We start from the raw sequence: 13,632 nt of genomic DNA on the forward strand, positions 1-13,632 counted from the left end.
GGCCATCTGTATATCTCTTTGGAGAAATGTCTACTCAGGTCTTTTGCCCATTTTTCAGCTGGGTTGTTGGCTTCTTTGCTGTTGAGTTGTATAAGCTGTTTGTATATTTTAGAGATTAAGCCCTTGTCTGTTGCATCGTTTGAAACTATTTTCTCCCATTCTGTAAGCTGTCTTTTTTTTTTTTTTAATGGTTGCTTTTGCTGTGCAAAAGCTTGTCAGTTTGATTAAGTCCCATTGGTTTATTTTTGCTTTTATTTCTTTACTTTTGCTTTTATTTCTATGTTGATTTTTGAGATTGTTTTGGACATCCAGGTGAGTATGTCTGTTAGGCATGTCATAGGATATGAAGTTTGGGAGAGTCATCAGTCTGTAGTTGTTAAACTATATATCTAAGTGATCTCATAGTTTTAAGAGTAATAATGGGTTAGAGAAAGAGAGAACTCAGGAGTACATCAGTGTTTAGAGGCTGAAGAACAGAAGAGCTGGGGAAGCAGTGTCACAAAGAAACGGAGAAAACCATAGTTCAAAAAGATGTGTGTGCCCCTCTGTTCATTGCAGCAATATTTGCAGTGGCCAGGACATGGAGGCAACCTGAATGTCTGTGGACGGAGAGGGTATGGTGCATATATATGGCAGAGTGTTGTTCAGTCATAAAGGAGAGTAGAATTGTGCCATTTGCAGCATTTGCAGCATCTCTAGATCCAACTCTAGGCGTGGGACCTCAAGATTGTCATGCTGGGTGGTGTGGGTCAGACGGGAAAGATGGGCATCATGTGATGTCACTTTTCTGTGGAATCTGAAGAAAGGATGCAGGTGAACTTGTTTGTGGGGCAGAGGCAGACTCAGACTTTGAGAGTGGGCCTGTGGTTCCCAAGGGGGACATGTTGGGATGGATCAGGGGTTTGGGATTGGTATGTGTACATTGTGATATGTGGAGAGATTGGCCAGTGGGGAGCGGCTATGTAGTGCAGGGAATTCTGCACAATGTTCTGTGGTAATCCATGTGGGAAGGGCGTCAGAAGGGGAATGGATGTGTATGTATGGCTGGGTCACTTTGTTGTGCAGTGAAAGTTGTCACAGTGTTTTGGATCAACTGTACTTCAATAGGACTTTAATAAATATATAAATAATATGAAGAGGCCAAAAAAAAAAGGAACTGAGTTCTGAGTTGAAATTGGAGAGGAAATTTGGCAGTAAAATAGCCACTGACTTTTTTGTCCTTTCTCTCCTCCCTCCCTCCCTTTCTCTGCACCCGAGGCATATGGAAGTTCCCAGGCTAGGGTTCGAATCAGAGCTGCAACTGCCAGCCTATGCCACAGCCATGGCAACAGTGGATCTGAGCCGAATCTTCGACCTACACTGCAGCTTGCAGCTATTGCCAGATCCTTAACCCACTGAGTGAAGCCAGGGATCGAACCCACATTGTCACGTACACTATGTCGGTTCTTGACCCACTTAGCCACAATGGGAACACCAACTTTTTTGTGTTTTAAAAAGAATAACAAGTAAGAAAACGAGTCTATCTTTGCCCAGCTGTTGGAGTAGATGCTTTGGTGTGGACTGTCTGCTTGGCTTTTTGTGGGGCAGTTCCACCTTACCCCTCTCAGTAGCCCTGAATCCCGCCCAAATCCAGGGACCCACTGACACTCTTATATCAAACCTAGCACATGACCTTTAAAGTCCCTTCCAAATTAAATCTAAGGTTAAAAACAGATTCTTGGCCTGAGCACTGAAATTCTGATTCATTGGGTGCAGAGATCTTAATTTTTTACAAGGACATTTCTGAGCCTCTAACTAATACTTGTGTGGGTAGGTGCTGTAATCCTGTGTTTTATTTAATTGCAAGGAAGCAGGACTTTATTATGGTAAACCTTTAAAATACAGTTGTGAGAAGAGATTGGCAACCATGGAAACCTGGCTGGAGCTTCCTGCAGTGCCGTCTTTATTTGAGGGGGTGAGGTGGGGGGCTGGGGAAAGTGCCACCATCTCGTGTAATCTGTTAGAGATGCAGATTTTTTTTTTTTTTTGTCTTTTTAGGGCTGCACCCTTGGCATATGGAAGTTCTCAGGCTGGGGGTTGAATCTGAGCTGTAGTCCTGGCCTACATCACAGCCACAGCAATGCCGGATCCTTTAATCCACTGAAAAAGACCTGGGATTGAACCCGCGTCCTCATGGATACTAATCGGGTTCATTACCGCTGAGCCACAATGGGAATTCAGAGATGCAGAATTTTTACTCTATGGATTTTTGCAGTAGATACCCCTGATGCCCTGTGTCGTATCCTTCTGGTCTGCCACTGATTTCAACCCGAGCTCGGATTTTTGTAGTTTCTCTAAGTCTTGCTAATACTTTTCAATTTTAGGTCCTTCAAGCCTAGCAAAGGAAGGGGTAAGGTTAATATCTCAGGGCATCCTTCAACCCCGGGGGAGCCCAAGCCTGGGCCTAAAGGTTCTGCTTCCCTTGGGTGGTCCCATGGAATCACCACCCACCCTCCAGCAGTCATCCTGGTTGCATCAAATGACCTTATTGACTTTTTTTCTTCCCTGTTGTACCTTTCCCCACTTCTGTTCCCTGGGATTATCTCCTATTTTAATCCTGCTAAAATCTTGTCTATCAGTAATGTGTCAGTTGAGCTGACTTTACAGGTTAATAAATGCAAACAAAAGTCTCTGTAATCACATTAGTTTCTTCCACATGTCCCTGTCTATCAATAATAGCACCCTAAAATAATGTGTGGGGGAGGAAGGAGGAGAGAACATATTGTGCAATGCAGAATGACACACACATTGCTGAAGTTTAAATTTATTCAGACAGTCTGTAATGAGATCATTATGTGAGAATTAATTGGATTTTTCAACAATCTCCATTTCTTACATTTTACTTAGAGAGGGATTGAGGGGATATGAAAAAGCAGGAAATTGTTGACACAGAGAGATGGCACTAGATGTGCCTTTTTTATTCATTTATTTTATTCGTATATAATCATCTAGTTCTTGAATTCTAGGTGGCTCTCTTTGTAAGATTAAATTATAGAATATAATGCTTCTATATTCTATAGACTATAAAGCTGTTAACAATGCTACAAAGCATAAAGAGAAATGATTTAAGATATAATTGCCAAAGATCAGAAACAAATCAATCTGATCTATTTCAGGGATATCTTTGTTTTTATTTTATTAGAGTATAGTTGACTTAAAATATTAATTTCAGGTGTACAGCAGAGTGAATCAGTTATACATATAAATATATCCATTCTTTTTTCCCATATAGGCTATTATGAACTAATAAATAGATTTTCCTGTATTATACAGTAGGTTCTCATTAATCATGTGTTTTTTTTTGTTTGTTTGTTTGTTTTCCTCTTTTTTTAGGACCAAACCTGCAGCATATGGAAGTTCCCAGGCTAGGGGTGGAATTAGAGCTGCAGCTGCTGGCCTATACCACAGCCATAGCAATGGCAGATCCGATCTGCATCTGCAACCTACACTGCAGCTCACAGCAGCACCGATCCTTAACCCGCTGATCAAGGCCAGGAATTGAACCCACATCATCAGGGATACTAGTTGGGTTCTTAACCTGAAGAGCCACAATGGGAACTCCCATCATTAATCATGTTTTATACAGTAGTATTCCACCATCCCAATCTTTCTTCCCCCCAGTGGTTTCATCTGTGGTAACCATAATATTGGTTTTGAAATCTGTGAGTTTTTATTTCTGTTTTATAAATAAATTATTTTATGTCATTTTTTTATGGGATTCCATATATGAGTGATATATGATATTTGTCTTTCTCTGAGTTACTTCACTCAGTGTGATAATTTCTAAGTTCATCCATGTTGCTGCAGATGGCATCATTTCATTGTTTTCTTATGGGCAAATGATATTCCATTTATATATGACTACATCTTCTTTTTTTTTTTTTTTTTTGGCCTGTGGAAGTTCCTGGGCCAGGGGTCAAACCTGCACCACACTTGTAGCCTGTGCTGCAGCTGTGGCAACACTGGATCCTTAACCCACTGCATCACAAGGGAATGTCTTCAAATTTCTTTACATTTATTTATTTATTTTGGCTGCACCCACGGCATATAGAAGTTCCTAAGCCAGGGATTGAACCTGAGCCACAGCAGCAGCCCAAGCCACGGCAGTGTTGCCAGATCCTTAATCCACTGAGACACCTGGAACTCCCAGGTTTCTTTATATATAAAGTACTAATTTTATGTATAGAATGTTAACTAATATCCATTTCTGAAACTCATTCTAGTCACTCAGTCTGAAATGCATCCATTTATTTTCTGGCCTGTGCACACTTTAGAAAGTATGCTTTTGCTTTTGTTATTCTTGATCTGTACATTAGCTGAGATGAGAGTTGGTAAAGATTTAGTGAACTGATAGAAAATGTTTCTGTTACTTGCTAGAACCATCTCATTGTTAAGTTTTAAAACAACTTTTCTAAAAATGAAATCAGTATCTTAATTGAATATGTGTTTTCTTCCTGTAGGGCCTCTGTTATGCACCTAAAGCCATATTGGAAACTCCAGAAGAAAATGCGACCTCTGGAAACCAGCAAGGAAACTCTGAGAACTCCTATGAGCCACCAAGAGGCTATAAATGATGAAAAATGCAAAGCTAGCTGTATGAAACCAAGTGTCTTTCCTTCAGCCTCTCTTGGTAAAACATCATCTCGAAAGCCTTTTGGAATCCTTTCTCCAAATGTTCTGTGCAGTATGAGTGGGAAGAGTTCTGTAGAGAGCAGCTTGAATGTTAATGTCAAGAAGAACACGCCATCTGCAACCATCCACCAGGGTGAAGAGGGAGAAGGGCCGCTTGATATCTGGGCTGTTGTGAAACCAGGAAATACCAAGGAGAAGATTGCATTCTTTGCAGCTCACCAGTGTAGCAATAGAATAGGATCTATGAAAATAAAAAGCTCCTGGGATATCGATGGAAGAGCTACTAAAAGAAGGAAAAAATCAGGGGATCTTAAAAAAGCCAAGATACAGTTAGAAAGGATGAGGGAAGTCAACAGCAGGTGCTACCAGCCTGAGCCTTTTGCATGTGGCATCGAGCACTGTTCTGTGCATTGTGTGAGTGACAGTGGGGACGGTGTCTATACGGGAAGGCCTCTGTCGGTCATACAGATGGTTGCTTTCCTCGAGCAAAGAGCCAGTGCTCTGCTAGCCAGTTGTGCGAAAAACTGCAATAACTCACCCGTTGTGGTGAGGCTTTCTGGGCAATCCAGAGGTGTGCCCCCAGCCTCCGAGCCCTTCTCTGCCCCACGAGCGTGTGAAGAAGCCACCACGGAAAGGAGAAATCCTGAGGTTGGGGAACCACAGTGCGAGCCAGTCCGTGTCCTCGATATGGTAGCCAAGCTGGAGTCTGAATGCCTGAAACGGCAGAGCCAGCGTGAGCCTGGGAGCCTATCTAGGAATAATAGCTTCCATCGTAATGTGGGCCGCGTGTTGCTTGTGAATGGCACTCAGGCTGAGGAAAGCAAAACAAACAAAGGTGCCTTGGAGGTACCTGACACTCAGGTGAATCCTGCAGTGTCTGTATCTGTGGCCTGTGACCCCTTAAGAGCTGACCGTTGTTCTCCTAAGGTGGACCAGGCCTGGGCTGGCACTCCATTGCCAGTGGGTGTGAGTTTCCATATGGACAGTGCAGAATTAGAGCCAGATCAGCAGACTGCCATGAAAAGCCGCAATAAGTATGATGTGGAAATGACAGAGGAACTTGTGGAGTCACCTTTTTCTCCTCGCACCTGTCCCCAAGCCATTGAATTGCCTACAGATGCTGTTGATTGTATGAGTGAAGAGCTTGTGCCGCTTGCTAGCCAAAATCCTGATCAGAGGAGAAAAGAATCTTTATGCATTAGTATCACTGTGTCCGAGGTCAAGAAGGACCAGCCTTCTGGTCTACAGTCCCATGAAGATCCACTTCCAGGGATGTTATTCTTCTTGCCATCTGGTCAGCACCAGTTGGGCTGTTCCCAGTTAAATGAAAGCACAACAGAAGAGTCTTCCAAGGCCAGTCAACTTGAAGGTGATGCTGAGGATGATAGTGCATCTGAGGAAAAAACCATCTCAGCTGATGCCTTTGACCTGCTGGCCTCTCCTATGGAAAGTACTTTACCAGTGCTGGAGGCATCCACTTGGAAGAAGCAGGTGTCACATGACTTTCTGGAGACAAGGTTTAAAATCCAGCAGCTGCTGGAACCTCAGCAGTACATGGCTTTTCTGCCCCACCACATTATGGTGAAAATCTTCAGGTTACTGCCCACAAAAAGTTTGGTGGCTCTTAAATGTACCTGCTGCTATTTCAAGTTTATCATCGAATATTACAATATCCGGCCAGCAGATTCTCGCTGGGTCCGGGATCCACGCTATAGAGAGGATCCTTGCAAGCAGTGCAAGAAAAAGTATGTGAAAGGCGATGTGTCCCTGTGCCGGTGGCACCCCAAGCCCTATTGCCAGGCATTGCCCTATGGGCCAGGATACTGGATGTGCTGCCACCGGTCTCAGAAGGGCTTCCCTGGCTGTAAGCTGGGGCTTCATGACAATCACTGGGTCCCTGCCTGCCACAGCTTTAATCGTGCAATCCATAAGAAAGCGAAAGGGACTGAAACCGAAGAGGAATACTAATGTGGGAGGCAAAGGACTGGTTTTTACAACTGCAGATACCACCCAGATACACCATTCCAGTGAGTGTTGCATCTCAGAGTCATCACTCCAGGAGAATTTCTTCTTACTCCATCATGACTGCCATTGCTCAGGCATCTTCAAACTCTTCAATTTATGAGCTGTACAAGAAACTTGGTCTCATCATTTTCTGCTGGTCCATGGTGGTATCCCCCAGTTTGATTTACTTGGCTGTGAGTAACTGTGCCTGTTTTTTCAAATGAAATCCTTCCTCAAAGGATGAAGACTTGCCACCGTCAAGAATGTTGAGAAAAGTTCATTGCAGACCATGTAGGCGATCCCCAAAAAGGGGTTCCAAGAATGTTTTGAGCACTGGCACCATATCTGAAATAAGTGAAGAGTATCCTATAAAAAGAATAGTAGAACTCTTGGATGAAAAGTATACTTACAAAGGAAAAGTCAGGCACCTTACCTTAGACCTTGTATGCTTGATCTGTGAGATTGATGTTTGTGGTTGGAGATGGATTTCATGCCCTGTGGTGTTTACAGTGTATATAATGGTTGTGGTTTCATAGGGCTGTGAAAGTGCACATTAAACCTGAGCGCCTTTTCTTTAGATGAATGCTTTTGGCTCCTCTGTAAATAACACTATTAAAATGCAGTTGTAAATAGTGGACAGCTGACCGAACAACATAATCACCACAATGCAGCTAGGATAGTGTTGCAGCTACAGTTGTGTGGGTTTTTTTTTTTTTAATTGTTTCGTCTCAAATTTGTACATCCTGTATAAAATATGAATGTTTCCCAAATAAACTATGAATGTTTTCTGTATAATATATGAATGTTTGTTTCTGTATAATATATGAATATTCAGTTAAGAGGGTAATCTGTTGAAAGGATACCAAATAATGGTTTAACTGGACAACCTTAAAATTAGCATAGAAAACAATCCTTTGTTATATTTTAGTGATCCACCAAGAATGAAAGAATATTATATAGTCAGATTATAACATTCTTGTCTATTTTATTCTTTCTGTCTGGTTAAATTTCAATAAAAACATGCATCTTAAATGGGACCTGAGGTTTGTATATTTGGTGTTTTTTTGTTTTTGTCATTTTAAGATGATATTGAAGAAGGGTGTTGTGAACTAAGTCCTAAGAATTAAAAAACTTTTTGTGAGTTGTTGGAGTTGGGGAGAGAATTCATTGCTGCCACTGGAAAGAGACCATCTTCACTTTACATTATGAGATTACAACCCTTTGCAACCCTTTAACATGTTTTTGTTGTCTTCCCAGCAGCCCACAGCATTTCCTGTTGGTATGATCAGGGTATGATCTAGGCACAGTGAGTTAACTGTTCAGAAGGCATTGAGGATATGTTTAGCCCTGTGGTCTTGTAATGCTTAACAGGGCTGGAAGGTATCAGGCCCCAAAAAGCTGCCGTGGAGGACCAACGAGCCAGGTTGTTTTGAGACTGAGTACCCACCAAAAACGCCTGGCCTCAGCATCAGCTCTGGGCTGTGGAGAATCAGTGGTAAGTGTTCCATGGGTGGGGCTGATGGGGAAGTGGTGAGAGAAGCCTGGGATGGTCCCACAGGAGTATGTAAAGGTTGAGTAGCCTTTGCCCAAGTTTACTGGTGGTGAGGTAGGTGGTGGCCACAGAGTGGCTGCTTCTGCCATTCATTCTCCTTAGGCAATAGCTGCTCCTCCCTGAAAGGGAGCACCAAAACTGAAGTGTCTCTGGATGCAGAACAGGTTGGCCCAGCAGGACAAATCACGATGATACCTCTCTGTCAATTTGGCTGGATTTGTATGACACAGCATGGAGGAGGGGCTGCGAAGGCAGACTTCGGGACTCCTCCAGCTGAGATGTGGGGAATGCTCTTCTTCCCTGGGTTGAAGCTGCCTGTGCCTGTCCTCCTTCCTCTGGTTTGATCTAAACTGGCAATCTCAGTGTACCTTCCTAGGGGTTTGTTATGACTCCTACTTTAGGATTAAAGATGTGCACTCAGGGCTTAATGCAGCTTGCTGTGTGGAAAGTGCCTGGTGAATGTTAGCTCTCATTTATTTTGGCTCTTGGTTCTACATATGCCCAGGGTGGACACTCTCCCCTGGTCTTCATTTCTAGACCACTGTGGCTTTTCTCTTAGCAGAAAGATTTTGGCTTCAGAGCCCCCTAGTGCCAAGCTGGGGAAACCAGCTCACTTTTCATTTCCTCAGCAGTGCAATACTCCCTGTCTTCCTGCAGTGCTATAGCATCCTAGTAGACTCGCTCATAAGAAAGTAAGTGACTCTGTGGGCATGGGGACCCTGGGCTCACTGATACTCCACCCCTGTGGGGAGCCAAATAAAGAAAACTTCCTCCATCAGCTTCTGCTCAGAGGCTCTGATAATGCTTGGCCTAACTTCTCCCGCACCTCTCCTTTAACCATTTGGAAGAAAAACCTGAACCAGAGAACATCTGGAAGAATCAGCAGCTCCTCCCCCATCTCTGGGACAGTTTGGCTTTGTCCCTGGCTCAATGGCTGAGACCAGATAGCTAAGGCAGGAGTGAATTGGAAAGGGGAAAGGGCCAAGATGAAAACTTCTTTCAGGCTTTGTCAGGATGACCCCAGCATTACAGCAGCCATGGAAAAGGATTGTCCACAATTGCCCACATTCCCTGCCCTGACACATGGATAGCTGTGTGTAGCAGGTGCCTCCTTCCAGACCCCTCCCATCCTGCCCACCTTGTTTGGCAGCTGCCCTTTAGTGCCTCATGCACATCACCTGCCTTTCATGTATGGGTCTTGCTCCTGCTCCACTCTGGGCCCATGGAGGGCAGCCGGGTCATGCCACCCACTCAGTGCCTCACACACAGTCCATGCGCCATAAAAATGTGTCCTCTAATGATCGTCTTGATGTGAGGGGCTGCTGGCAAGTTCTAATTGCTCTGGGCTCTGTTGTAATTTTCCATCTAGTGTGACAAACCTGAAAGGAGCATGAAGGGATCTGACCACGGTTGGTCCCATGGGAGTTTTCTTGGTAAGAGTCACGTCCACAGTGGCCGTGGGAGTTTTGCTGGTTAACTGAGCTGTGCGTTTTTTGCTGGTGGCTCCCCAGCAGCAGGCTGCTTTGGGCTTTCTGACTGCAGAAGGCTGTGAGCTGATGGTTATGCTTGATCTAGGGGTCCCCTTCCTGGACTCTGTCCTACTGCCCGTCTTGCATGGACTGTCAGGGCCTCCCTGACAACCTTTATGGGCTGGCCTTGGATGCCGGTTTTATTATGTGGGTCTTCCAGGGCATTTCGCACAGCTTTAATAGCCTCCATGCCTTCCCCCCACCCCGTATTTTCAAAAGTTTTTTTTTGATAGGCAAGAAATAAATTAAGATAGGACGTTTGTGAGAGGTGCAAGCGGGCAGGCATGGAAGCTCTGCCCAAAATAGTTTTTAATGATAGCTTTATACACATAAATTGTTGTAGCTTCCATTCCTTCTTTACTTAGCAGACTGGCTATTCCTCCTCTCTTGCATCCCACAGCCTACCTGAAAAAAATAGAATAAAGCCAGACTGCGCACAAACCCCACCATATGCTGTAGACTGCACCGATAACCAGAGCCAATGTTATCTAGCGCTTAGGTTCCATGCTGCATTTACATAAATGCATCCCCTGCTGTATGCAGAGCCTGGCAGTCAGGAAATCTGACAGTTTCTATCCCAAGTGTTCCTTTGGGTTCACAGAAGCTCATGTTGCAATCTCTGTGATTTGGTGAAGGTACCTCTGTGGGAAACGTGCAGTCCCTTCTACTGACGTGCCCGAGTCTATGGCCACAGCTGGCATTTGCATAACCTCATGGGAATAGCAAACATTGTACGTTATGAACCCCTGGCAGTGCATTTACACCTACCAGGTTTCAGAAAAACCACAGTTAGGCAGCAGCCCTATGCTAGGTGGCTTATTTGACCTTGTTGCTATTTTAGGGGAGTAGAGCCATTGAAGTTGGCATTTGGGAGGGAGTGGGACCAGAGGGATGGCCATCCTTATATCACAAAAACCCTGGTGAGGGGTGATGCTGCTCTGTTTAAAAAGCAAGATGAAACCTTCCTCTCTCAAAGGCAGAGAACAGACCTCAGAACAAATTAGTTTTCGGACCCGTTGTCCCAAATTCCTTTTGGATTAAGATTCTTTCTGGGCTATAAAAGTTTAAAATTAGAAAGTTCTACTAAATGTTTTGCTTTTCTCTTTGGAATGATAAAACCCAGCAGGGATTAGCTTCTAAAGTTAGCGATTAGAGGGACAATGGCATACAGCTGCAGTTACTTTGGGAAGTCCTGTGTGTCTGTCATCCACCCAGTAGAGAATGTTAACATACCATATACAGCAGTGGGAAATGCCTAAGTCATGAAAGAGGATGTGTTCTTGCCACGTGATGAGCAGTAAGTATATAGAAACCACGACTTGGGGAATAGCAGATCCCATCTTCCAGTTAATTGGGGCAGACTCATTTGTGCTATTTAAATAATTTCCCTTCTCTCTGTATACCCCTCTCCTCCAAATCAGAGAATTAAACCATTGCTTTACCAAGTAGTATTTTCAGAAAGTAGTATGAAGAGGTTCATGCAGATTCAAAATCATTTAGTTGCCAATCGATAAAATGTAGAGCATGGTTGTATTGTGTTAGTGCCCTATCCATGAGGAGAGGAAATGGCCCACTTATATAACTGAGTTTATGTAGTCCAGTGGAAGGACAGGGCTGGAGCCAGGCCTGGGCCCACCCAGCTTCCCTATTTGGGGACTGAGCTGCTGGCTTTCTGTGCTCTTCCTCACCGAGCTTCCTGTACAGGCAGCTAAGCATGATTCTGCTGTAGTGTGTGGAGCCTGCCATGAACAATTGCCCTTGCACCCTAGCCCTGATTGATTTTTCTGTGCAGAGATGGTGCCTCGGCTGCCCCGGCATCCATGCTGTGACCTCTTGCATGACCTTTTCCTGTAACGAGGCCAGCAGTCTACATTTCAGACCACTCAACTTGCTTCTAGTGTGTGCTCTGAAGAGGCTCTTTACCACACATCTTCCCAACAGGAAATGGCTGATACACCCAAAAAGTGAATTCAAGGAGGGTTTTTTATACGAGTGTATATATACCAGGGCAAACTCTCCCCAATATTTTTGTGGCTCAGCATAAGAATACAAATAGAACCCTCCTGCAGCACCTCCCTCATCTTAATATTCTTCATTAAAAACTTTTTTGGGGCGATGCCCAAGGCATGTGGAAGTTCTAGGGCCAGAGACTGAAACCACACCACAGTAGCAACCCAAACCACAGCAGTGACTGCTGGCTCCTTAACCTGCTGAGCTTACCAAGGAACTCCTTGGTATTTTTCATATTGATTAAATATGAAATATTTTTGGATATCCTGAGTTAAAATAGGTAAAATGTATTTTTTTAACCTATTTCTTTTGATTGTTCTAATCAGACCATCACAAAGTTTAAAATTACAGGTACGGGTTATATTAAATATTATGTTGGAAAACAGTGCTATAGATTGATGTCTTTTAAATATTAATGTACATATGAATGATTGAAATTATTCTGATTCAGTGGGTCAAAGATGGCACCCAAGATCCTACATTTCTTCTTTTTCCTTTTTTTGCATTTTATTTTTAGTTTTTAAAATTATATTTGATTTACAATGTTCTGTCAATTTCTGCTGTACAGCATAGTGATTCAGTTGTGCAATATATATATATTTTTTTCACATTATCTTCCATTATGTTCCATCATAAGTGACTAGATAACAGTTCCCTGTGCAATACAGCAGGATCTCATTGCTTAGCTAATGCAGTAGTTTGCATCTACTAACCCCAAACTCCCAGTCCATCCCACTCCCTCCTCCTCCCCCTTGGAAACCACAAGTCTGTTCTCCATATCCATGAGTTTGTTTCTTTTCTGTCTTGGCTATTGTGAATAGTGCTGCAAAGAACATAGGGTGCATGTATTTTTTTCAGCGAAAGTTCTGATAAGTTTTGTCTGGATATATGCCCAGAGTGGGATTGCTGGGTCATATAGTAGTTCTATATTTAGTTTTCTGAGGTACCTCCATACTGTTTTCATAGTGGTTGTACCAATTTACATTCCCACAGTGAAGGAGGGTTCTCTTTTCTCCATACCCTCTCCAGCATTTGTTATTTGTGGACTTGTTGATTGCCATTCTGACTGGTGAGAGGTGATACGTCATTGTGGTTTTGATTTACATTTCTCTAATAATCAGTGATGTTGAACATTTTTTCATGTGCTTGTTGGCCATCTGTATATCTTCTTTGGAGAAATGTCTATTCAGGTCTTCTGCTCATTTTTTTCAATTGGGTTGTTGGTTTTTTTGCTGTTGAGTTCTATTAAGTTGTTTGCATATTTTAGAGATTTAAGCCCTTGTCAGTTGTATGGTTTGAAACTATTTTCTCCCATTCCACAGATGGGCTTTTTTTTTTTCTGGTTTGCTTTGCTGTGCAAAAGCTTGTATGTTTGATTTGAGTGTATTTTTGTGCATGGTATGAAGGTGTGTTCTAGTTTCATTGATTTACATGCAGCTGTCCAGTTTTCCCAGCACCACTTACTGAAGAGACTGTCTTTTCCCATTTTATATTCTTGTCTCCTTTATCAAAGATTAATTGACCATAGGTATCTGGGTTTATTTTTTTATTTAATGATTTTTATTTTTTTCCATTATAGCTAGTTTACAGTGTTCTGTTAGTTTTCTACTGTGCAGCAAGGTGACCCAGTTATATATACACATATACATTATTTTTTCTCACATTATCATGCTCCATCATAAGTGACTAAATATAGTTCCCAGTGCTATACAGCAGGATCTCATTGCTCATCCATTCCAAAGGCAATAGTTTGCATCTATTAACCCCAAATTCCCAGTCCATTCCATTCCCTCCCCCTCCCCCTTGGCAACCACAAGTCTGTTCTCCATGTCCATGATTTTCTTTTCTGTGGAAAGGTTCATTTGT

General features: G+C 43.1%; 1 protein-coding gene across 10 annotated transcripts in view; it reads left to right on the top strand.

Moving 5' to 3' along the window:
* Nucleotides 1-7,710, top strand: part of FBXO34 (F-box protein 34) — an 88,987-nt gene extending 81,277 nt beyond the window's left edge. For all 10 annotated transcript variants that reach the window (XM_047767401.1, XM_047767406.1, XM_047767407.1 and 7 more), the window contains one exon: nt 4,500-7,710. In XM_047767401.1, coding sequence (XP_047623357.1) covers nt 4,500-6,639 — 2,140 coding nt within the window. In that variant the 3' untranslated portion in view covers nt 6,640-7,710. The remainder of the gene's footprint in view (nt 1-4,499) is intronic.
* Nucleotides 7,711-13,632: the final 5,922 nt, after the last annotated feature.

Source organism: Phacochoerus africanus, chromosome 2 (genome assembly GCF_016906955.1).
Source record: "Phacochoerus africanus isolate WHEZ1 chromosome 2, ROS_Pafr_v1, whole genome shotgun sequence".
NCBI lineage: Eukaryota > Metazoa > Chordata > Mammalia > Artiodactyla > Suidae > Phacochoerus > Phacochoerus africanus.